The sequence below is a fragment of the Mustela nigripes genome, chromosome 7, assembly GCF_022355385.1.
Source record: "Mustela nigripes isolate SB6536 chromosome 7, MUSNIG.SB6536, whole genome shotgun sequence".
NCBI lineage: Eukaryota > Metazoa > Chordata > Mammalia > Carnivora > Mustelidae > Mustela > Mustela nigripes.
Window position 1 is genome coordinate 67,612,902 of NC_081563.1, and position 26,751 is coordinate 67,639,652.

Below are 26,751 nucleotides of genomic sequence, written 5' to 3' on the forward strand. Positions count from 1 at the left end.
CAAAGGCAAGGGAAACAAAAGCAAAAATGATCTTTTGGGACTTCATCAATATAAAAAGCTTCTGCACAGCAAAGGAAACAGTCAACAAAAACAAAGAGGCAACCCACAGAATGAGAGAAGATATTTGCAAATGACACTACAGACAGAAGGCCAATATCCAAGATCTATAAAGAACTTCTCAAATTCAATACCCAAAAAACAAATAATCAAGTCAAGAAATGGGCAGAAGACATGAACAGACACTTCTCTAATGAAGACATACAAATGGCCAACACACATATGAAAAAAGGCTCATCATCATTAGGCATCAGCAAAATTCAAACCAAAACCACATTGAGATACCACCTAACACCAGTCAGAATGGCAAAAATTGACAAGGCAAGAAATAACAAATGTTAGAGAGGTTATGGAGAAAGAACTCTCTTACACCATTGTGGGAATGCAAGTTGGTGCAGCCACTCTGGAAAACAGTGTGGACGTTCCTCAGAAAGTTAAAAATATGGCTATGCTATGACCCAGCAATTGCACTACAGGGTATCTACCCCAAAGATAGAGATATAGTGAAAAGAAGGGCCATGGGCACCCCAGTGTTCATAGCAGCAATATCCACAATTGCCAAAGGGTGGAGAGAGCACAGATGCCCTTCAACAGATGAGTGGAAAAAGATATAGTCCAAATATACAATAGATTATTCAGCCATCAGAAAGGATGAATACCCAACTTTTACAACATGGACGGAATTGGAGGAGATTATACTGAGTGAAATAATTAGAGAAAGTCAATTATCATATGGTTTCACTTATTTGTGGAACATAAGGAATATCATGGAGGACTGAAGGAGACCTGAAGGAGGGGGAAATGAAGGGGGGAAATCAGAGGGGGAAACGAACCATGAGAGACTATGGACTCTGGGGAACAAATGAGGGTTTTAGACAGGAGAGCAGTGGGGGGATGAGTTAGCCTGGTGATGGGTATTAAAGAGGGCACATACTACTTAAAGAACTTCACATTAAAAAAAAAATACACACACACACAATTTCTAAGCAAAAAAAGGCTAAAGGTAACTTCAATTAAAATGTGGTTATTTCTAGGAAGTAGGATTATAGTTGATTAATATTTTCTTCACCAAGACTTTTTGAATATTTTTATACAAGAATATATTTACTCTTTTGGTCAAAATAAAGTAAACTTGATTCATCAAGTACATCTGGCTACTGTGTAGCTAGTGATTACACGACAACTTCATAAAAGGAAACTTGCTGACCCAATGGGCAAACTGACCAATGAGGAATGCACATGACCTACTCTGCTTCACACTTATTGCCTGGGTCACATCTAAGAAGCTATATGTACAAGGTCAGACATTAAGCCATTTTCTTTGTATTCTTTTAGTGTCTCACTAACCAGTGATGCTGGGAACAGGGAAGCAAATGGTAAAGGCCGACAAGACAGACTACTACTAATATGATCATAACTGGGTTATCCCAGGCCCAGTAAGGCACAGAGATATACATTCTCACTCAATAGTGCAAGGAAAAGGAGATTAATCTGAAGATCCCAAGTGAGTTCAAACTAAAATTGAAAAGCAAAACAAAGTAGAAATTCAATGTGCAATTTGATGTTTGATCTATGACAACCATTTCCTGTAATGTGAAAGGCAATCCCTCCACTTGGTTATCCAAAGATCATGTTCCTCCTAAATACATTAACTAAAAGAACTAGCAAATTTTCCACAAGATTCCTGAATATCCAAAAGTAAAGGTTCACTCAATACAAAAATCAGTAAGACAAAGTCTCCAGCTTCAAATGATAAACCACCTAAAACCTACCTCTCTGGTGTGTCTGGGTGGCTCAGAGGATTAAGCCTCTGCCTTCAGCTCAGGTCATGATCTCAGAGTCCTGGGATCGAGCCCCGCATAGGGCTCTCTGCTCAGCAGGGAGCCTGCTTCCGCCCTCTCTCTGCCTGCCTCTCTGCCTACTTGTGATCACTCTCTCTGTCAAATAAATAAATAAAATCCTTATAAATAAATAAATAAAACAAAACATACCTCTCTTGAGAAACTAACATGGCCCCACCATCACTTCTACTACCACACAAAATTCATCCATCCATTCATTTTTCATTCATTTCTTCTTTCTTCACCTACAATGAATACCTACCTGCCAAACACTATAGCAGGCAGTGCATGGAGCTTACAATCAGCCCCTTACCGAATGTAAACATATTACGCCCCTGACTGAAACTGTGCCAGACCTAAGTTAGCGGAAAATAAATTCAAAAAATCAAGCAAGCAAGCAGAGATCCTGGCATCATGAAGAATACAGCTTTGCTCTGCTTGAATTTTCAAGCACTGATCACGTCCTACCCTTTTGGTCCATTAAAGGTGAAAATAATGAGTCCTGAAGTTGTACAAGAAAGAAGCCACTGTAATGCAAACCATAGAGAAATGGCAGGAGCCAGACATCTGACACGCAGAAAGGGTAGGGAAAATAACTGGTGAGGCTAGAGTTCAATTCTCAAAGTAAAATAAAATTACATATTTAAACATAAAACCAACAACAGTGTCCAGAGTCAGGACTGGATATAGAATACACAAAAGGGGAGTTGAGGCACTGGGGAGTTCAGTCAGTTAAGGGATGGACTCTTGGTTTCCACTCAGGTAAGATCTCAGGTTGTTAGATTAAGCCCCTCATCAGGCTTAGCTCCAAGTCTGCTTGAGATTCTCTCTCTCTCTCTCCCCATCCATTCCCCACTGCCCCTCCCCCTACTTGCACACATGCATGCTTGCTCTCTCTCACAAATAAAATCTTTTAACAAGAAGAAGAAGAAGGCAACCATGAAGATAATGACAATGACGACAAAGACACAGATGAAGATGGCCCCAAAGCTGAGCTTCATGGTCAGTCTTTCAGCCATGCTAAGTAGTTTAGGATGTTCACTGCCTCAAAAGAGCAAAGGCTAACAGCAGTTAGTGTGGTATCTTAAAACCTAGGACATATCCAAGTTCTTTATAACAACATATTTCATAAATAAATATAATACATATTTCATTCTAGGTCCTAGATAACAGATTTAAATATCAAAGTGCTATGCTTTAATAGTGGATATAGAATTGAACACCTATTCACAAATCTATCCACAAATAGTGGATCTAGAATTGAGAACATATTCACAAACCTATTCACAAATCTATTTAAAGACAGAAATTTGTATTTGGAGCCCAGAGTCTTTTTTTAGTATCAGTAAACTGTTGAGTACTCTGTGGCAGTATTTCTGAAAATAAAATCCAAGAATACTGTATTAAAGGTCTTCAAGTTCTGGATGATGATTTATAAAAATAAGTGTTTTAATTTTTATAATTTTTTACAAAGAATATAAAGACAATCTGCATCTTTTGGATGATCTCCATGCAACTGCATATTGCCACAAGATTTTTATGCAGTAGGTTGTAAGTATAAGTGGGTTTATGTCATTTGTCATCAGGCAAAGCTGGGCACCTGAAAGGTGTTGGGGTCCAAATAAACTGAGTGGTGGGAGAGCCCAGTATCACCTTCACGCCAACCTATATCCATTTATTGGGAGTATGGTGATAAGAAATAAATTTTCTATTACTAACCCTTGCAACAATTACATCAGATACCTATTTAATGAAGACATCAGTTAGGCTAACTTTATCAAGTGATAAGGTTTTACAGAGTCACCCAGGACTGTAGCTTTAATGTGCTGTACCAAGACTACTCACTGGCAGTTTCACTAAAGATAAAGCTTAATTAGCCTAACTTCCAATTATAGACTTCAAGGTACTAACATTCTTTGAATAACATACTTAAGTAAACAGGCATTTATTGAGTCTTATCAGGATCCAAATACAGAAACGGATGAACCACACAACTAGACCCGAGGTGACATCTTTCTGCTGTGAGCCCCCAAATCAACAGCTATTTTAGCAAGGTAGCATCACCCATCCCATTAAATCCATGTGGCTAAGCCTTCAATTGTAATGTTTATTTGAACTCTACTGCTTTCATAGTCCTATTTACATGTAGTATGAAAATTTGTTTTGGTTTTATATAGTCTTAGAGTTACAAGCATAAGATACTATATTGTAGTTTTAAGTTTGTGTATATTAAGTAACATAATGAAGAATTTAAGTAAAATAAGTGTTTTGAGTAATATAATCATTTAGGTCAACACAGGAGTTTACAGGTATTTTACTTTTTCAACAAAGTGGGACAAATCCTTCAACTTGAGGAATTCTGTTTTATGGCACATTAGTTTTATCTAGAAAAGGAAGCATATTACCATGGTTCTCTGTTGGCAGCTTAAATTTTATTTCTTCGTTTGTCCTTGCTTCTGCTTTATTCCCCAACTTCAAAGCTCAAAGTAGTAGGCCATCTAGAGATGACCAGAAATGGTAGGACACAATCAGGAAAAGGAACCCCTTCTGTAACAGGGACAGGGCAGCATCATGGCCTGTCACAACTGGGAGGCTTAATAATTGTTTGCCAAATGAAGGAATGAACCAGTCCAGGTTATTTTCTCAACTCCTTTTACTCCAGTCTAGTTCCAAGAAAATGGGTCAGAACAATGTCTTAATACAGTTAGTTATTTTAAGAAATATTCTACAAGAAGTGTATTTGATGTTGACTGACCAAACAGTCACAATCGATTAGTAAGTATCAATATTCTCCCAGACTAACCTCTGTAGGAGGCTCTCCAAATGATCATCAACAATCCTAAGATCACATGAACTGTATATTCAAATTTTCCAAAGAAAATAAACATGAGCAATTTTATCTCCTTTCCATAACAATCATTAACTATGAAGTAATGAATACATCAACCCAGAACAAGAAGCCAAAAGCTAATAGTAAATTAAAAGGCAGTATTCAAAATGTTCTAAAATATATTTTTAATTTAGTCATTCACAAAAATGAAAAGTCTCCATACCTCCCCCCCAAATATATTTTAAGAAAACAGATTTAAAAAAAAAAAAACCTTTCTGGGTGGTACTAACCTAGAAGCCAGCAAACATTCTTAGCTTCATTCTTAAGAACTGATGAAACACATCTGCAAAAATAAACAGCTTGAAAAAGCTGAGTTTGCCAAAAAAAAAAAAGTGTTTTTGTCATTTCCTCCATACTTTTCTTTCATAAAGGAGAAATCAAAGGAAAAGCTAATAAACTTTATATTAGGAATTGCTTCGGTGAACATATATGTCCTCCACACATACACACGCAATCACACAATAAAGTGTGAACACAATCTGATAAATGACTAATCCTATAAAAGGTGATTTATGACCCAGAATATTGCTCAGTACTCTAGGCAAGTAACAGTTTTTCTCCTTAATTTTTTCTATGACCACGACCTATGCTAAACCCTGAAAAAAAAATCTCCCTTTTCTTCCAAAGTCTAAACCTCCACTCTCAGCAGGTTGTCTAATGAGTTAAGTCAATCACTAAGCCACTATTTTAGTTTTGCTTCTGCAGCAAAGAGGCTTTGGAGCTAAGAAAGTCATTTCTGTTGTGTCCCACTATTCTGTAAAAAAATTAATTTCCTGCCCAACCCTAAGGGTCACATGATACCAAGTTAATGGAAAATCATGTAGAGATCAAGCTCCAGCAATTAAAAAGACACACACACTCACACTCAACTTCCATTCACCATTCTAGATTTAAAGAATAAACTGCAATCATCTTAGGGAAAAAATACAATTGAAGACTGTCACCTAAGTTGAAAATAATAATATACTGTCCTTAATCTTAGATTTCTTAACAGCAGGATCAGAACTGAAGGGGCAAAAGGAGGGAAGGGAGGAGGGAAAGGGAAGAGAAGAAGAGGGAGAAGCACTTTAGGACTGCAGGGGAAAAGATAAATACACATTTTTTTTTTTTAACTTGGAGACAAAAATAAAAATTAGAGGGTGGAGTGCAACCTCCAACTGGATCATGTGAGGTCAAAGGAAAAGCAAGCTCCACATCTCCTTGAGCTGGAAGAGCTGGAAGCAGATACAAACCACATGAGGAATATAACCCAGAAGATATATTTTATGGATCTGTGTGAGGTCCTGGAACATTCTGTGTTGTAACAATTTTGGGATTTCAGAAATTCCACAGGATAGCCAGTTGATTAGCCTTCTCTTTAATCTACCTTTTGGCCAGTATTCTAATTATGTGCTCAAGATTGCCCAATATTGAATTCACACAAAGAATTTGAAGGCTAAGTTTCAAAGAACATACTGGAACTATACTATTATAGGAGATTGACCCCTCCCTCCAAAAAGGGGAAAAATCCAAACTTATTAATAAAAAGTATGGCTTATGATTTATGTTTCATGTTTCCCACTCAACTTTGGAGTACTAAGTAAGGTACAAATCGATATCTTTATTACTGTAGAGCTGTGCCAAATATTGAATCCAAGCTACCAAAAAACCTAGCTACCATTATATTTAATTTAGGTTCATAAATGTATGCAAGATGCCAGTGATGATTAATTTTATGTGTCAGCTCGGTTAGACTCCATAGTGTTCGGTTGTTTGGTCAAATATTAGTCTAGATGTTGCTGTACAGGTATTTTAAAGATGCAATTAATACGGGGTGCCTGGGTGGCTCAGTGGGTTAAGCCTCAGCCTTCAGCTCAGGTCATGATCTTAGGGTCCTGGGATTGAGCCCCGAATCAGGCTCTCTGCTCAGCAGGGAGCCTGCTTCCTCCTCTCTCTCTGCCTGCCTCTCTGCCTACTTGTGATCTCTTTGTCAAATAAATAAATAAAATCTTAAAAAAAAAAAAAGATGCAATTAACACTTATCATCAGTAGACTTTAAGTAAAGCAGAGTATTCTCCATAATGTAGGTGGGTACCATCCAATCAGTTAAAGACCTTCAGAGTAAAAACTAAGGTTTCCAAGAGGATGGAATTCTGTCTCCAGACTGCAACTTGGAAATTCTGCCTGGGTTTCCAGTTTTCAGACTAAGGACTGCAGTATCAATTCTAAACTGAATTTCTAGCCTAGCAGCATATTCTACAGATTTTGTACTTGTTAGCTCCCATGACAGTAAATCAATTTCTATATTTATATGTAGTGTGTGTGTGTGTGTTTGTAATAGTATCCTAGTATACCATATACATTTATGTATATACTATTGGTTCTGCTTCCCTGGAACTCTGATTAATGCAATGCCCAAAATTCTAACCAAAAAAATGAGTATATCATTTATCCTAATAAAATTCCAATTTTATAAGTAGCGACAAACCGGTTATCATCACATTTTCATGGTTTTCAAATCACTCAAAGAACCTGTGTTAATATGAAGAGAGCCTACAAATATTCCCTCTATGGATTATAGATTTTATTATACTTACTAAGAGTTTAAAACAGATTGCACCCCCTGCAGGAGAACATTTAGTTTGCATTTCTAAATTATATTTTGGAACAATTAACAGGAGGGAAAGATTACAAAGAATTTTTGATTAAACCAAAGTGAAAAGGGTTGATACACCTGTTTCAGGGAAGCAAGAAAGAGACAGCAATACCATGAAGAATTTATATAATGCTAACAGGCACCTGGCATAAATAAAGGATGTCAGTTCTGAAACCTCTAAGGGTCTTAGGTCTGTCAAAGCACAAAGGATAAATTATCTTGTTTTCAAAGAACCTTTTAGTATATTAGTTTTGAATCAAACACAATAGAGGTATCACTAATTACACCTTTAGCAAAGTGACAGGCAACCTAATTAAACAAAAACATATGAAAAATTTTGGGTAGAAACATCTTATAAACACCACAGGACTTGAGGGGAAAAAAACCTTAACTGAATAGAAAACAATGCCAGATCATTCTCTGGGTGCAGCTAGCAATGACAGTCAATAACAGATCTAAACTGCAATATGTGACATGTGCCTCTAATTCACAGTATCATCGGTTATAGTTATTTAAGAAAACTACTGGCAAACAAATAAATTACAATGACATCTCGAGCCCAAGTTCCCAAACTTAAAACCCAAATGCATTTTAGAATAAGGGAGTGAACAGAATGCGGGAAGCATGAGGTATAATAGACGAGTGAGGACAAAGGGCATGCAGACTCCATCAAAAAGAGAAGTTTACACTAAAATGACATGGTTAACAACTTTATTTCTTCCCAAGAAAATGCATCAGCCCCAAGCGGAATTCAACCAACAGCTGCCAGTTTGTGATCCTTGAATAAAAAAACAGAAGTAAGTTAGAACAGTAAATACATGAATTAGTGATAGAGAATACAGTCATAAGTATTCAGGAAATACACTCTAAAAGGGGGTTTCTATTTGCTCATTAGTCAGGATTACTGAAATCTATTTAACCATAAAGCAAAGTCTGTATCACAGGAAGAGTGCAAAGTTAGCTGCATAGGAGTATTTGTGACCCAATACGTGAATCACTTTGGTAAATCTGTATAGATTAAAGGTACAATGAAGAGGGTTAAACCCTGGGGAGTAGAGAATTTCAGGAGAAGGGATTTAGGCACGGAATGAGTTACTACTGGAAGAGATTACCAGAAAGGAGGAACCTGGTAAGGTAATTCTAAGCCACTAAAGGCAAGAATATTGAGGAGATGGCTCCCCACCACCTCCTGAGGCTGTGGGGAGACGAAAGCATCCCAGGCAACAATGATGTGACTGCTGCCTCATCTGGGAAAAGAAATCCACCAAATCATCTTAAGAAAGGGGTGGAGGGTAAGCGTGCTGTAGGAGTGGATGGGAAGAGGAGATATATAACCAGTAACCTAAGGAGATATACAAAAGTTTTGTGAGAAACCAAGGATTTAAAAAAATAAAATTTAAAAAGTAGACCTCCCCTTCAAGAACTGAACCTTTCCTTTCTCACAGTCAACCTATCTGCTTCTCTCTGGTCATTATCTCTTTGAAGCAAACTGGTTTCCTTTGGTTCTTCACCTTGCCTTTGACCAAAATGGCCTCTCCAGGCCCAGGTGCATTCCCAACAGTTTCTGAGATCATCTCCCACAGGTCATTGCCAACATTCACCCGGGCCGAGAGACTTCACCCAACACACCCCGTGAGATGCTTGGGAGAGAACACTCCCTGGACCTAAGAAAGCAAAAAACAAAACAAAACAAAAAAACTGCACAGACATTTCAGGGAACTGGCAGTTCAAACTAGGGAAACCAGAATGGACAGAATAAGCAGCTTTTACCAACACCAGTGAATGGAAGAAACAATAAAAAAGTATTAAGAATGTCTGAGGGGAAACACAAAGAAAAATTAAAAAATTTCAGGGAGGGGGTTGCTAAGGGAAACAAATCTAAGGTCAAAATTCCAACAGAGGAAGTAAAATGGTTAGTATTGATAACCAAACTATAAACAGGAAGATGAAGTAAAGGAACTATCACATGATAAAGCACAGATTACAAAGAAATATAAATTACTGGTAAAAATATAAGAGGCATAGAGGGCCAACCCAGGATTTCCAGAAAAAGAGAAAAGAACAGAAGCAATGTTCAAATAAGAAAACTTTTGTGAGCTGAGGAAAAAATTGAGTTTTCAAATCAAAAAGTTCACCAAATGCCAAGCAGTTGTAATGGGGGCAGGGAGGGTGGGAAGAGGCACAATTAACATATTATGGTGAAGTTTTTGAACTCCAAGAATAAAAACCAACTCTCAGAGATCTTGAGAGAGAATGGGATATTCACAAAGATAAAATAATCATACTGCCAAAGGATCATTCATACAATACTGGCCCCTAAAAGATGTATATAGACTTTAAAGAAAAAGGGACTGTATTCCAAGAATCCTGCCTCCAAACAATATATAGCATGTAACTTGAATGAGAGAAATTTCAGATTTAAAAGGATTCAGAAAATGGATCACTCATTTACCTTTTTTTGAAGGAAAAAGAGAATTAAAAAATCACTTCAGGTTCAACATATTTTTGAAAATCAGTTAGCCTAATATCCCATAGTATTAGAAAGAAAAACCATGTGACCAATTCAACAGATGCAGGAAAAACATTTTGACAAATTCTAGCATGCTGAGAGGATTAAAAACCACTCAACAAGCTAGGAATAGAAGGCAGCTTCCTCAAGCTAACAAGGGACATCTACGAGAAACCCACAGCCATCCCTTTAACAATAGGATAAGGATCTCAACCTCAACACTTCTGTTCAACATTGTACTAGAGGTTCTAGCAAGGTCAACTAGTCAAGAAACGGAAATAAAATTCATCTAGGCAGGACAGGAAGAAATGAAACTATCTCTATTTGCACATGACATGATCTTGTATATAGAAAATCATAAAGAATCAACTAAAAAATTATATGAATAAATGGATTCAGTAAGGCCATAGGAGGCAAGATCAAATTAAAAATCAGTTGTCTGAAGAAAGAGAAATTAAGGAGTCAATCCCATTTACAATTGCATCCAAAACCATAACATACCTAGGAATAAACCTAACCAAAGAGGCAAAGAATCTGTACTCAGAAAACTATAAAGTACTCATGAAAGAAATTGAAGAAGACAAAAAGAAATGGAGAAATGTTCCATGCTCATGGATTGGAAGAACAAATATTGTGAAAATGTCTATGCTTCCTAAAGCAATCTACACGTTTAATGCAATCCCTATCAAACTACCACCCATTTTTTTCAAAGAAATAGAACAAATAATCCTAAAATTTATATGGAACCAGAAAAGACCTTGAATAGCCAGAGGAATGTTGAAAAAGAAAGCCAAAGTTGGTGGCATCACAATTCCAGACTTCAAGCTCTACTACAAAGCTATCATCATCAAGACAGTATGGTACTGGCACAAAAAGAGACACATAGATCAATGGAACAGACTAGAAAGCCCAGAAATAGACCTTCAATTCTATTGTCAACTAATCTGTGGCAAAGCAAGAAAGAATGTCCAATAGAAAAAAGTTTCTTCAACAAATGGTTTTGGGAAAACTTGACAGCCACATGCAGAAAAATGAAACCGGACCATTTCCTTACACCACACATGAAAATAGACTCAAAATAGATGAAGGACCTCAATATGAGAAAGGAATATGTCAAAATCCTTGAGGAGAACACAGGCAGCAACCTCTTCCACCTCAGCCACAGCAACTTCTTCCTAGGAACATCGCCAAAGGCAAGGGAAGCAAGGGCAAAAATGAACCATTGGGACTTTATCAAGATCAAAAGCTTTTGCACAGCAAAGGAAACGGTTAACAAAACCAAAAGACAACTGACAGAATGGGAGAAGATATTGGCAAACAACATATCAGATAAAGGGCTAGTATTCAAAATCTATGAAGAACTTATCAAACTCAATACCCAAAGAACAAATAATCCAATCAAGAAATGGGCAGAGGACATGAACAGACATTTCTGCAAAGAAGCCATCCAGATGGCCAACAGATACATGAAAAAGTGCTCCACATCACTTGACATGGCTAAAATTAACAAGTCAGGAAATGACAGATGCTGGCAAGGATACAGAGAAAGGGGAACCCTCCTACACTGTTGGTGGGAATCCAAGCTGGTGCAACCACTCTGAAAAACAGCATGAAGATTCCTCAAAAAATTAAAAATAGAGCTACCCTACATCCCAGCAATTGCACTACTGGGTATTTACCCTAAAGGTACAAATGTAGTGATCTGAAGGGGCAGGTGCACCCGAATGTTTATAGCAGCAATGTCCACAACAGCTAAACTATGGAAAGAACCTAGACATCCATCAACAGATGAATGGATAAAGAGGATATGGTATATATATACAATGGAATACTACACAGTCATCAAAAGAAATGAAATCTTGCAATTTGCGACGACATGGATGGAACTAAAGGGTTTTATGCTTAGTGAAATAAGTCAATCAGAGGACAATTATCATATGATCTCCCTGATATGAGGAGTTGGAGATGCAACGTTGAGGGTTTGGGGGGTAGGAATGGAATAAATGAAACAAGATGGGATCAGGAGGGAGACAAACCATAAGACAAACAAACTGAGGGTTGCCAGGGCAGTAGGGGGGCGGGGGAAGGTAGGAGAGGGTGGTTGGGTTAGGGACATTGGGGAAGGTATGCACTATGGTGAGTGCTGTGAAGTGTAAACCTGGCGATTCACAGACCTGTATCCCTGGGGCTAATAATACATTATATGTTAACAAAAAATTTTTTAAAAAATCAGTTGTCTTTCTCTAGACTAACAGTGAAAAATGTGAAAATAAAATTAACAGTTACATTCACAACAGAATCAAAAGGAATATAATACATTAGGAATAAATTTAACAAATGAAGAGCAAGACTATGTACCAGAAACCACACAGTACTGTGGAAAGAAATTAAAGACCTAAATAAATGGAGAAGCATCTCATGTTCACGGACTTAAAGACTTAATATTGTTAATATGTCAATACTCTTGAAATCTATAGTTTCAATAAAATTCCTATTAAAATTCCAACTTCTTTTTGCATAAATGGACAAACTGATCCTAAAATTCACATTGGGGGTACGTGGGTGGCTCAGTGGGTTAAGCCGCGGCCTTCGGCTCAGATCATGATCTCAGGGTCCTGGGATCAAGCCCCGCATCGGGCTCTCTGCTCAGCAGGGAGCCTGCTTCCCTCTCTCTCTCTCTGCCTGCCTCTCCATCTACTTGTGATTTCTCTCTGTCAAATAAATAAATAAAATCTTTAAAAAAAATTCACATTGAATTTCAAGAGACCATGAATAGCCAAAATAATAAGACAAAACAAAACAAAAACAAACCTTGAAAAGGAAGACTTAGTTGGAGCACTCACACTTTCCAACTTCAAAATATAGTATGACTCTATAGTAATAAAAAATGTGTGGTAATACCATAAGGAGACATAGAGGTAAATTGGAAGAGAACTAGTAATATGCCTATCTCTCTATTATCAATTGATTTCCTACAAGGAAACCAAGATTATTCAATCAGGAAAGAGCCCTCTAAGAAATGATGTTGGACAACTGAATACCTATCTGTAGAAGAAAGTAGGTGGATCCTTAACCTTATTCCATATGTAAAAATTAACTCCAAATGAATAAAAAATCAAAATATAAGAGCTTAAAATATAAAACTCAGGGTGCCTGGCTGGCTCAGTCAGTGAAACATGCCAACTGTTGATCTTGAGGTCATGTGAGCCCCATATTGGGGGTAGAGCTTACTTAAAACAATAAAAAATAAGTATTTTTTAAAGATTTATTTATTTTTAGAGACAGAAAGAGAGCGTGTGAGAGAGAGTAGGGGGAGAGGGAATGGGAGAGGGAGGGAACCTCAGGCAGACTCCCCCCTGAGCCCAACTCCGGACTCCATCTCAGGATCATGACACCTGAGCTGAAATCAAGAGTCCTACGCTTAACTGACTGAGCCACCCAGGCATCCCTAAAATATATGCATATAATTCTTAGAAGTAAAAAACTGGAATAAATCTTCCCGACTTTGGAATAAGCAAGGTTTCCTATATGTAACACCAAATGCACAAGCAATAAAAGAACCACAGATATCATCAAATTAAAATTTTTTGTGGGTGCCTGGGTTGTTCAGTCAGTTAGGACTCTGTCTTCAGCTCAGGTCATGGTCTCACAGTCCTGGGATTGAGTCCTGCACTGGGCTCCCTGCTCAGCAGGTGGCCTACTTTTCCCTCTGCCTCTTTCCTTCCCTCCCCTCCACTTGTGCTCTCTCTCAAATAAATAAATAAAATCTTTTTTAAAAAAGAGGAAAAACGATTAAAATTTTTTTTTGTTTCAAAGGACATTATCAAGAAAATGAAAAGAGGGGAGCCTGACTGACTAAGTCAAAGGAGTGTGTGACTCTTGATCTTAGGATCATGAGTTTAACCCCCATGTTGGGTACAGAGATTATGTAAATAAATAGACTTTAAAAAAAGAAAAAGAAAATGAAAGAAGTCTACAGAAAGGGGAAATATGTTTGCAAACTCTATATGTGATAGGGGTCTAACAGAAGAATATGGTATATAGAAAACTCTTAAAACTGAATAAAAAGGCAACCAAATTTTTTTAAATGGCAAAGGATGTAGATAAACATTTCTTCAAAGTGTATATAACTAGAAGCTAATAAACACATGAGAAAATGTTATCATTAGCCATCAGCGAAATGAAAACCAAAACCACAATGAGATACCAGTTCATACCCACTAGGATGCCTATGATACAACAAAAAGAAGACAAGAATGTGTGTTGGTGAAGATCTGAAGAAATCAGAATTCTCATGCATTGCTTTGCAAAAATGGTGCAGCCACTTTAGAAAACAGTTCAACTGCCCCTCAAAATCTTAAATATACAGTTACCAAATGACTTAATTCCAATCCTAGGAATATTCTCAAAAGAACTAGAAACTTAGGTCCACCCAAAATCCTGCATACAAATGTTTACAGCACCATTATTCACAATGGCCCAAAGAGGAAACAACCCAAATGTCTATCAACTGATGAATGAGTAAATTAGATTAGGTCAGGTCACACAATAGAATGTTATTCAGCCATAAAAAAGAATGAAGTACTGATCCATGCTGCAACACAAATGAACCTAGAAAGAAGCCAGACACCAAAGGGCACATATTGTAGAATACCATTTATACAAAATGTTGAGGACAGGCAAATCATAGGGGCGGAGCATAGGTTAGTGGTTGCCAGGATTTGAGGCTACCAGGGAAAGGGGGTGATCTAATGAGTTTCTCTTTGAAGTGAGGAAAACATTCTGCAATTAGGTGGTCATAACGCTTGCATAATCTTGTGACTATACTAGAAACCAATGAACTGTTTTAAGTGGTAGAAGAGGAAGTCAGAGACTTGAAGCATGAAAAGGATTTCATGCATGGTTGCTGGCTGAAAAATGGGAGTGGTTCATATGATTCCACTCATAAGTGGAATATAAAAACCAAAACGGGAGTGCCTGGGTGGCTCAGTTGGTTAAGCATCCAACTCTTGATTTTAACTTGGGTCTTGATCTTAGAGTCATGAGTTCAAGCCCTGCATTGGCTCTGCACTGGGGCATGGAGCCTACTTAAATTAAAAATAAATAAATAAACAAAACCAAGGAGGGGTGGGGAAGAGACACACACAAACCAAAAAACAGATTCTCAACTATCAAGAACAAAAAACAGATTCTCAACTATCAAGAACAAACTGACGATGGTGGGGAAGGGAAATGGGTGAAAGAAATGATGGGGATTACAGGGTGCACTTGTAGTAATGAGCACTGAGTGATGTACGGAATTGTTGAAACTGTACTGTAGACCTGAAATCAATGTGACACTCCATGTTAACTATACTGGAATTTTTAAAAAAATTTTTTAAAAGATGGAATTAGATCAAATCACTCCTAAAAGCTGAAAGCAACCCCCGGAAAACAGCCAGCAAGAATGTGAGGATCCCAGTCCTACAACCACAAGGAACTGGATTCCACCAAAAACCTGAAAGCACTTGGAAGTGGATTTTTCCACAGTGTCTGAAGAGTGACAGGAACCTGGTTTCTGGCTTTTGTGATACCTTGAGCAGAAAACCCAACAATGCCATGTCAGACATCTGACCTACAAAACTGTGAGCTACTAAATGTGTGTTGTTTTAAACCACTAAATTTGGGACACGTAGGCAGTTCAGTCAGTTACTTGTCCGCCTTTAGCTCAGGTCACTGTAAAGTTTTTTCCGGTGAGATAAACAACACAAGGCAAAGTGGGTGCAAGGCAAGATTTATTAAAAACACTCTCCGGGGAAGTTTCAGGGCTCAGGAGAAGGGAAGCCAGGAAAGTTGCCCCAGGAGGAGGTGGGCACCCTCAGGGGAGGTTCCACGACTCTGGAAAGCAGAGTGGCGGAAGTCGCGCCCAAGGCAGGGAGGAGGGGGTTTTTAAGGGGTCTTGAGGGGAGCTCAGGGGTCTTTTGGCAAGTTTCCCTTGTTCGGATATCTCGCCTGCTCATTGGGATCCCATTGGTCCACTGGAGCCGGGGGCGGGGGTCTCAGATTCCTGCTTGGGCCTTTGTTCTCCTGTCTGAGCTCAGGTTTTGTGGTGGGAAATTTGCCATCTTAAGTAGCCCTTTCTGCCAGCCCAACAGTCATGATCCAAGGTCCTGGGATCAAGTTGCACATCCGGCCTCTTGCTCAGCGGGAAGCCTGCTTCTCCCTCTGCCTGCCACGCAACTTGCTTCTCTGCTCTCTCTTGCTCTCTCTCTGACAAATAAATAAAATCTTTTTAAAAACAAAAAATAAACTTCTAAATTTGTAGTAAGCTGTTACACACGGATAGAAAATTAACAGACTCCTTCAGGGAACAGTGGCTGGGTCTTTGTGAAGAAAGCAGCTTACTGCCCCTTAAGGTAACCAATGGGAGTCAGGGGAGACATTTCTTAGCCTCTTTCAAACTTAGAAGACAAGGAAGGGAATTAATTCTGAGATGCACTCCTCATGGCTCCTCAGAAGGGTCCTGAGAGGTAAAGTGCTCTGGCAGCCTTGGGGTAACCAGATCCCAGCTCAACACCAATTCCTTACTGGCTGTTTTTCCTCCCAATTTTCCTTCTCCCTTCTCTATACCTGCCTCCTGGGACCGCCTCCCAATTCAGTCACACCCAAGCCAGGGCCTCAGGGGAATCAAAGCTAAAATAACCTCCAAAACTCCTTTTTCTCATCTGTAACATGGGGGTAATAATACTATCTAATATCATTAATACTTTTAATGCAGTGCTTTTACATCAAGTAATATATGTGGAGTTCTCATCCTGGTGCATGGCACACAGTAAAATTTCAACCAATAGTACTTTGTTCGTAACAAACAGTGACCAAGTAAGATCTACAATGACACGCTTTTACGGGAAACCAAACAGACAATTTAAATATATGTGGGGCTATCTTCCGGCACAATGGTTCTCAGTGGGGATGATTTTGTCTCCCCAGGGAACACGTGGCAACATGTGGAGGCACTTCTGATTGTCAAAATTGGGAGCTGTTACTGGCATCTAGGGACACTGCACAAGACATACCCCTCACAACAAAGAATTATCTGCCAAAATGCCAAGGGTTCCAAGGTGGAAAAACGCTGTTTAGCACAATATCCTGATTACAATAGGAGCCTCATAAATATTTAATGTAACTCATCAAAAAGTCTAAAAAATTTTCTTGAAATAATCCTATCAGAAGAAGAAAATTAAGTGTTGACAAAACATTTGTTCATGTTGACAACAGAAACAAAACCAAATGAAACATACCTCCATGGCTCACTTGGTAAGAAAGGACAAATCTTAAAAATAAAATGGGTTGGGGCGCCTGGGTGGCTCAGTGGGTTAAGCTGCTGCCTTCGGCTCAGGTCGTGATCTCGGGGTCCTGGGATCAAGTCCCACCGGCTGCTTGGCGGGGAGCCTGTTTCCCTCTCTCTCTCTCTGCCAGCCTCTCTATCTACCTGTGATCTCTCTGTCAAATAAATAAATAAAATCTTTAAAAAAATTTAAAAAAAAAATAAAATAAAATAATATGGGTTAAATATCAAAAAGCAGCGGAAGTTTCTAAACACCCATATAAGACATATTTCGCCCTTCTTCCTTAGTAACAGAACCCCAATTTTAATTGATATGCCAATATGCCAGCTCAAAGAATTTATTTATCATCCTTTCTTGTGACTAATACAGCACAAATCACTGAATGGGGCTCCTGAAAAATGCTTTTAAGCCAGGAAGCATGCCCTTTTGCCCTTGCCCCTTCTTCCTTCCTGCTGCCTCAGCTGTCGATGTTATAGCTGAACTTCAGGGGCCATCTTGCAATTCTGAGGAGCCCTAGAGGATGGAGTCTGTGATCTTTATGACCGAGCAACTGCCAAGTGAGTCTTGAGCTGCCTGTCTCTGGACTTTTCTTACCCAAGAAAAAAATCAAATCTTTGTTTTGTTTCAGCCAGTATTAATTACTTGGATTTTCTGTGACATGCAGCTAAACCTATTCCTAATGTTTACTCAAGAGATTAAACCTACAAACCATAGTCATGAAAGATAAGTGAATGTCAAAAGAGCTATATGTAAAATACAATCTCTCAGTTGACTATCATGCCAAAGAAGTCTAAGAACCTGAGAAGATCTGCAGTGCAAGAGGCTGACTGAATCTGTCTGTGGTGAGTATAGCCCTCCATGATGGAAGCACGCAGGAACCCACACTCCACCCCTGACAACAACAACATTCCCAAATGAGCTAAGGCTGAGATAAGACAACTGTCATCCTGCAGACAGCTGCATGCCAGGTGCAGTGAAGATCAAAATTTAACTAAAAAAGAAAAGAATGATGCAGTTTAGTCGGAGTTTTCAGGTCTCTTTTTGACCCAGTTTGGGGAGGTCCCCCAAACAAGCAAACGTATATGGTTCTTGCTTTCTTGACTTCCACTTGAATATTCATTTATCAGAAAATACAACTTCCTAAAATAGCTCCTAGAATTTTTGCTAGTGATACCAACTCTGAATATTTACACTAAGTAATATCACAGTTGAGCAAGCACTCACTGTGTGGACAGCATTTTAATGAGGTACAAAAGTTTATAAAAGAAGATAATTCACCTCTAACCTAAATATTTTTCATATGTAGGTAGAAATAACAACCATTACACTTACAAAGAAATCAGTTGTAAATTACAAAGCAAAGGAAAAGAAAAAATGTTAACAGAACTTGTAAATAGAGTAAATATAGAAAAGAAAATAACAAAATTAAATGTTGAGGAAAATAAGAATCATTGACATTGACCGTACTACTCTATAGGTATGTATTTTATCTTTATATAAAATTATAATAGGGACTTCCTGATAAGAGAAAAATTTCAGTGCATTTAAGATTTGAATCAAATACTTCAAGGATAAAGAGGCTGGGCAGCACATAAGATTTAACTCATTAGGGGCGCCTGGGTGGCTCAGTGGGTTAAGCCGCTGCCTTCGGCTCAGGTCATGATCTCGGGGTCCTGGGATCGAGTCCCGCATCGGGCTCTCTGCTCAGCGGGGAGCCTGCTTCCCTCTCTCTCTCTCTCTGCCTGCCTCTCCATCTACTTGTGATTTCTCTCTGTCAAATAAATAAATTTAAAAAAAAAAAAAAAGATTTAACTCATTAAACATGTACAGTTAATTTTTTTCAGCTTCACTTATTGATATCTTCCTGGAGCATTGACCAAAAGCCATTATACAGTGTTCCCAAAGAAAATGCCAATGGGATGAAAAATGATCAGTTTTATGTATGTAAAATGAGGTTTTATGTATCATGCCTATTTAAAGCTCTGGCTTCTAATTTTTTTTTTTTTGGAGAGTGAGTGCAAACGGCATGGGGGTTGGTGTTGGGAGGGAGGAGGTAGAGGGAGAACCTTAAGCAGGTTCCATGCCCAGCAGCACTGAGATGAGGCAGGGTTCAATATCATGACCCTGAGCTCAGGATCTGAGCTGAAATGAAGAGTCCAACCCCTAACTGACTAAGCAACCCCTCTTTGTGAACACAGTACAAATAAAAGCAAAACAAAGAAATATTTTACTCTGTAATTTTGTTTTATTTTATTTTATTTTATTTTATTTTATTTTATTGGGATGAGGGACAGAAGAGAGACCCTAACCCTAACCCTATGTGGGTCTTGATCTCACAACCCTGAGATCCAGACCTGGGCAGTTATCGAAAGTTGGTTGTTTAACCAACTGAGCCACCCATGCACCCTTTACTCTAATTTTGAAGCAAAATTTAACTGAATTGTAAATGGGAACGTTTCCATATTCTGCAAATTCATAATGTCAACTATTTTCTAAGCTATGAGTATCACTTGCAAATAGACAATAACAACAATTACAAAACATAAATTGCTGCCATTGTTCTAGCAGAATGTGCTATTTGTATAATAATAGTTGTCGATCATTCCAGGTTACTTACATTCCAGCCTATATTATAGGCTAAAAAATATGAGCTTAATCTTTATGGTAGTATAATTATATATAATTAATATAATTATATATATTATAAATAAAATAATTCACATAATATAACTCACATTATCATTAAATGAAAAACTAGACTCTTGAGCAAAACAAGAACACACCTTCCAGAAAACAAAGTTTCGTTTACTTTGATGTATTTTATCTTTGAGTGGTTATCCTGAGTATGCCAGTTTTCAGGAACTGAGTTAATGATTCAAACTCATTGTGGAGTCCCTTGGTGGGGGCTCTTTCCAGTCCTACCATCTATAAATGGCATCAGGTTCAACAAGTTCCTTCACCTTCCCTAAACTTCCCTTTCCTCAACAGTTAACAAAGTTTGTTAATAATTACAGTCTTACAGAACTAAATCCAAGAATTAAGTGAAATAATATATTCATGTGACAACAAATACATAAACGTTCAGCAAACTACCTGTTATTTCTATATTGTTACAATAAAGCTTAAAAGTACACCTTGATAAAAAAAGAATACAGACATCTTTTCCTCCTTCCAAGGCTAGTAAAAACCTCAATAGGTCTTAAAACAAGCCCTCAACTTGCGTCCAAATGTAGGTTACAGGAACAGCAGTGATCAGCACTGTTATCATGTTTAATTCACATCTGTAATATTCTTTAAAATAAGGAATTGAAAACCAGCTTTCTCCTATATTAAAAATATTCCAACCTTCCATTTTTTTGTAAAAGGCAAAATCTAACTAATTAAGTGGCACCAAAGTCTACTAACAACACAACTTCCCAGGTTTTTGCTGGAGTCAGAACCTTACATCTATGAAATTGAATGTTACCGATATTTGTATTTTGAACAGTGCTTAGAATTCTGGATTTCACAGACCAGTTGGTTTTGGTTTTGGTTTTTTCAATTTTGAGAAGTACCATAATGTTGACAACATTTCATTCTTCAAATTTATAAGAAATTTAAGAATAGGGATAATAGCATTTTAGGGGTGCCAGGGTGGTTCAGTGGTTAAGTATCTGCCTTCAGCTCAGGCCATGATCCCAGAGTCCTGGGATGGAACCCCACATTGGACTCCCTGCTCAGCAGGGAGCCTACTTCTCCTTCTCTCGCTGTGGCTCTGTCAAATAAATTTAAAAAGTCTTTGTAAAAAATAGTATTATATTAATTAGAGTAATAAAAATAAGGATATTGGGAAAACATTTAAAACTATGATCTACTATCAAAAGCAATTAATTAAAGAAAGGATATTTTGACACTGTACGAGGAAGGACAGACTTCCAGAATAAGGAAAAAAGTAATTTCCCAAGCAAGAATTGCTGGCTACCCTATTTTGATATATATGTATACATGTTCATTCAGATATTCTTATAGTATTCTTTTTAATCTTTGCCAGTTTGTGGTGGGAAAGGTCTCTCTAAATTGAATTTCTTAACTACTAGGGATATTAAACCTTTTGCGTGTATTTGCTGATCAAAATTTTTTTTTTTGTGATCTGGCCATTTTTTTTCCCTTTGAATTCTTTCAGGCAATGTTTTATTCTCATATTTATTTTCTACTCACAACATACCTCATTTAGCTATATTTTAACAATTTCCTTTTGCCCATAAATTTTGTTTATGGTGTCCTTTGGCATATAAAGTTCTAAACACTTCAAGTTTACCTTATGTATCCTTTACATTTTATTTGCCTTTCAGTTTATAAGGCCCTCACTAACTCCAATGTAGAGATTTGTATCTGTATATCCTTCCAGTTCTTCTATGGTTTCATCTTTTACACTCAACTCTTAAACTAGATGGGATTTACCTGGTAGGAGGAAGGAAACTAATATATATTTTTTTAATTTATTTATTTGACAGAGATCACAAGTAGGCAGAGAAGCAGGCAGAGAGAGAGGGGGAAACAGGCTCCCTGTTGAGCAGAGAACCTGATGTGGGGCTCGATCCCAGGACCCTGAGATCATGACCTGAGCTGAAGGCAGAGGCCTTAACCCACTGAGCCACCCAGGTGCTCCCTAACATTCTTCTTTATAGTTACCCATGATCTTGGCATTGCTTATTAAATAATCCATTTTCATCATACAGGAAGCGCATGCATTAGGGTCTGTTTCCGAACTTCCTATTCTCTTTCACTGGCCTGACTAATGTATTTGGATTAGTATTGCACTGTTAAGATTACTGTAAGATTTAAAATTTTTCATTCCTCCACATAAATTTGAAAAGCATTTTCTCATTTCATTAAAAAAACATTTGTGGGAGAAAATGATGACTATATTAGTTAAGATGCTCTAGGGTACAAAACCCTGAAAGCCCAATTCAAAGACATTAAAACAATAAAGGAATTGATTGGTATTCGTAACTGTGAATCCAAAAGCAGATCAAATTTCAGTATTCCTTGAAACAACGGCCCCCTCTGTGTCATTAATAACCCATGTGTCAGCCTCCAGCTCTGCTACCCATTAGGTCAAGTTCATCTTAAAGCTACATCTCCTCATGGCTGCAGGATGGCTGCCAGAAGCAACCTGGACCATTGCGTCCTCATTGACAGCCAGCTGAAGATGAGGAGACACCAGCAATTGTTTGCTCTATGCAATTAGGCCTGAATCATGTCATCCCACCAGTTCTCTCCGCCCCCCCTTTTTTTTTTTAAATCAATCACAACTAAGAAAAACAAGATTAAAATTATTTGCTTGGATTAATGAGGGGTACCCACAAACCTGGCATGGAATGTGTATTGAGGAGACAGTCACAACTTTCACTACAATTAGAACTGCTTAAATATATAGGTGCTTGGATGGCTCAGTGGGTTAAGTCTCTGCCTTTGGCTCAGGTTGTGATCCCAGGGTCCTGGGATCAAGTCCTGCACTGGACTCTCTGCTCAGCAGACAGCCTGCTTTCCCTTTTCTTTTTCTGCCTGCCTCTCAGCCTACTTGTAATCCTCTCTCTGTCAAATAAAATCTTAAAAAAAAAAAAAAAAAAAGAACTGTTTAAATGCATTAATTTTAAATGCACTTGCATCTTTATAATTTTGAGACTTTTTATCCAAACACATAGCACCTCTTCCCATTTATTCAAATTTTTTGCTTTTCCAATATGTATTTTAGTAAGGGCTTGTGGTTTTCTTCATAAACACACTATACATGTATGTATTTCATAATCTACCTAATTCCAGATAATTTTTATTTAAGGTTCTATTATGAATAGGATCTTATTTCATTATATTTTCTACAAAGTTGTATGAAAGTTTGCTGGTTTAGGTCACTGCCAAGTCTTAGAGAGTACTACCCTTCAACACAAGCAAGAGGGCTCCTGCCGTGGCCTCACATTCTAAATGCCCCCCACCAGAAAGGACACTAATAAATAAATTTATTAAACAGTGCATGAGTTCCTCTGTTACTCAGGAAGTGACACTAAGAGGTGACAAATGCAACCTGTAATGCTAAACAGCCACTCTTGTGACTAACACTATTCAGGCTCCTGGGAAATATTTCTCGTCACTTCTTGCCCTATGTCCTCAAAATTAAACAGCAACTTCTTCTAAATACTCTCCAACTGTGACTTTTGAGACAGACCCTGCTCCTAATTAAGAATAGTTTTATTTTCCTGAAAATAGGATTAAATTTCAAAAGATTTGAATGTTAAATCTTCATTTATTTAAATGACTTAATTTTTAGAGAATTCTAAATATTTTAGGGAATAAATAACATTTTTGGAAAATATATTAAAGGGATGCCTGGGTGGCTCAGATGGTTAGGCATCTGACTTCAGCTCAGGTCATGATCTCATGGTCCTGGGATCAAGTCTCACATGGGGTTCCATGCTCAGCTGGGAGTCTGCTTCTCCCTCTCCACCTCCCCCTACTTGTGCTTCTGTCTCTCTCTAATAATTTAAAATATATATTAGAACATTTAATCTTTCAAAATGTTTGCAATTGTTCTAATATACATTTTAATGAAATATTCAATTGGGTACATTTTTAATATAATTACATTTTTTAATATTTTAGATTATTGTAGTAGAACAAAAATTACTAATCATAATTTTAGTGATTTTGCTAAAATGTAAGGGAAATATATTTTGTAGAATTATGACTTGTGTTATTTTATATTAGTACTCATCCTAAATTTCTGACCCCTGATAAGCACACCCAGGTTTGCAAGATAATTATTTAATGCAAACATTTTTTTATTTTGACAGTTTACTGTCTTATAGACAGCACTGTTCTATAATTCTGATTTGCATGTTTAATTCTGTTATACTAGAAGGGTTATCAAAGTAGGGAGGTAAAATATTTTATTTAATGGCTTAATTTAAAATTCAACATAGAAACACATGGTTGGTGGGCCTCCGTTTTTCCTCTCACCCAGACCCTGCAACGATTAGGCAAGGACCTGGTCTGATGTTTTTATGTGGCCTAAGTACGGCTAGATCCAGGGATCAAATGAGGTTGCTAGGATGGGACAGCTGCTGACAATGCCGTCAGCTCCTGACTCTGTAGTCCTAGTAGAAGGTGGGCTCTTTCAGCATTTCTTATTAGTCCTGCTTGGGGCCTGTGCTCACACTCCAGATGTATCGTGGTACCAAGGGAATGTGGTGGTATCGTGACAAGCCCAGCAACATCTCATACGCTGCCCTGTATCTGGGCCTGGGCAAGGGTCACATGGAGTGGATCGGGGTGATTCTCTAAAGATAAAATGCCGGCAGTTAACAAAATTAAAATTACACTGAAATATAAGGCAGGTACTTAATTTCATAAATTCATTTTATATCTTCCCTCTTATTTATTTATTTATTGAAAGAGAGGGAGAGACAGAGAGGGACCACAGGAGCACGAGCTGGGGTAGGGGCAGAGAGAAATGGAGACACAGATTCTATCTGCTTGGGAGCAGGCTCCCCTCTATGTGGGACTTGGTCCCAGAACCCCAAGATCATGACCTGGGCCAAAAACAGATGCTTAACAGACTGAGCCACCCAAGTGCCCCTGAATCTTCCCTCTTAATGAACTCTTAGGAATTCCAGTAATTTTTCTGTTGGTTCTGGTGGATTTTCTAGGTAAACAAGGACATAAAGGCAAATAATGATAATCTTATCTCCTGCTTCACAAATTTGTCATAGCTTTCATTTGCATTGTATTACCTTAAACTCTCAAATCAGGATTCAGGGGTGGTAAGAGCAGATATCCCTGTCTTGTTCATACCTTGAATTGGATTTGCCTTTAGTATTTCGCCATTAAATATCACTTTGATGTTGGTTTAATATATTCTTTGTCCCTTCCATAGGAGATCCTTCCAGAACTAGTTGTCCAGTTCTCCCTGGCAAGTTCTGGGGAATATGGGTTTGTACGAATGTGAACACCACTAAACACAAATGATAATCCAAAAAAAAAAAAAATACACAAAAGACCCACCCCACAACACCCAACTGGATAAACTGCTCAAAATTCAGAATCACTACCCGTTTCATAACTTTGCAGGATTGCACCCCAGTTCTTTTGTTCCAAGCCCGAATCTAGAAGCAAGGCTGTCCGGGCAGCCAATGGTGGTCATAAATGCTCTCTTCTATTTTTTTGTTTCTTTTATTCTTCTTAGTGAAGGAACAGAGATTTATGATTGGCACAGAAATAAGCATTTTGTAAGAGAGGGCTCATCAGACTGTAAGATTTATAGCCCATGTTTTATGCAGTTTTTGTACATGTTTATTTCATTTCACAACCACAACAAAATTTGAATGTAAAATGTGCCTACCAGTGGGATGAAGCACTATCACTACTTGTCAGGAGAACCAGTGCTCAGAAACAGTTTTGTCAGTCACAAATAAGGTTATCAGATGAATTCTGACAAGACAGGGATGGTGACTCTTTCATTTGCCATAATGGATCACCACAGACAGGTGCACAGTAAGTGCTTAGTAAATATCAGATGTGTTAAATTGATGTACAGACGAGTTTTCTGAAGTTAGATCATTGGAAAATGGGTATTCTAAAATTCAGATTATATATAAATTTTATATATATATAAAATTTGGCAATTTGCCAAAGGTCCTGAAGCCAAGTCCCCATTTGACTATATCATTCTATTCTAGGGTGCTAACTTCTGTGACAAAATGAGTTTGGCCTTACCCCTGACCATCCAACATAAAGTGCCCTACCTCATTTACTCTCCATCATCCTATATATCTCCTTCTTGTCATTATTCATGAGTATCTTATTTGTGTACTCACTAATTATCCAACTCCCTCAAGAGATGTCAGGTACATTTACAAGTAGATAACTTAGCCAGCTTGTTCACAGCCACAGCCTGGTCCCTACAACATGGTAGGTGCTCGGTGATTATTTTTTGAATGCACTGAATGAATGAGTGAATGAATGAACGGGCTCAAGGGATTTTTGTAAAACTAGGGGAAAATTAACCTAAGTCAAGGGAACATACACGGCTGTGTACACTAACGTACACAGTTAGTACACAGCTAGTAAGGTAGAGAACTAGCGGCCCAGAATTTAAGAGCCCATTATTCCTTTGTCTCCTACTCTTGATTAAAACCCTACTCCTAATGTTTTCAAATATGGCACTATTCCTACACAAGCTAGGTAATCAAACTGTGTTCTCTCCAAATCTTTTCCACTAAATGCTTTTTATTTTTTCTAGAATTATGAGCACACAGGAAAATAAAAAGTTCACCTAGTCCATTATCCAACACCCAAACAAAGGCTGGTCCAGAAACCAGGAAAAAATATCAGATTCAAGTAAAACTGTTACTTCCATCAGTCAGTTCAACTGTTCTGAGAGCCCAGAATTAAAGAACTTGAAGGTGTAGGTCTGGGCCACAGACTTGCTTTATTCTATAGAGGACAGAGTACAG

The 26,751-nt window shown here is 37.9% G+C and overlaps 1 protein-coding gene across 5 annotated transcripts in view; it reads right to left on the reverse strand.

Moving 5' to 3' along the window:
- The window catches only part of ACYP2 (acylphosphatase 2), a 146,174-nt gene that overhangs the window by 69,871 nt on the left and 49,552 nt on the right, over positions 1-26,751 (reverse strand). Inside the window, exon 4 of one of the 5 annotated variants that reach the window (XM_059407800.1) lies at positions 8,038-8,201. The exons of 3 other annotated variants lie outside the window; for them this stretch is intronic. In XM_059407800.1, coding sequence (XP_059263783.1) covers positions 8,135-8,201 — 67 coding nt within the window. In that variant the 3' untranslated portion in view covers positions 8,038-8,134. Of the gene's footprint in view, positions 1-8,037; positions 8,202-16,072; positions 16,182-26,751 lie in introns of those variants that run through there. One more of the 5 variants, XM_059407799.1, reaches the window with a different exon arrangement.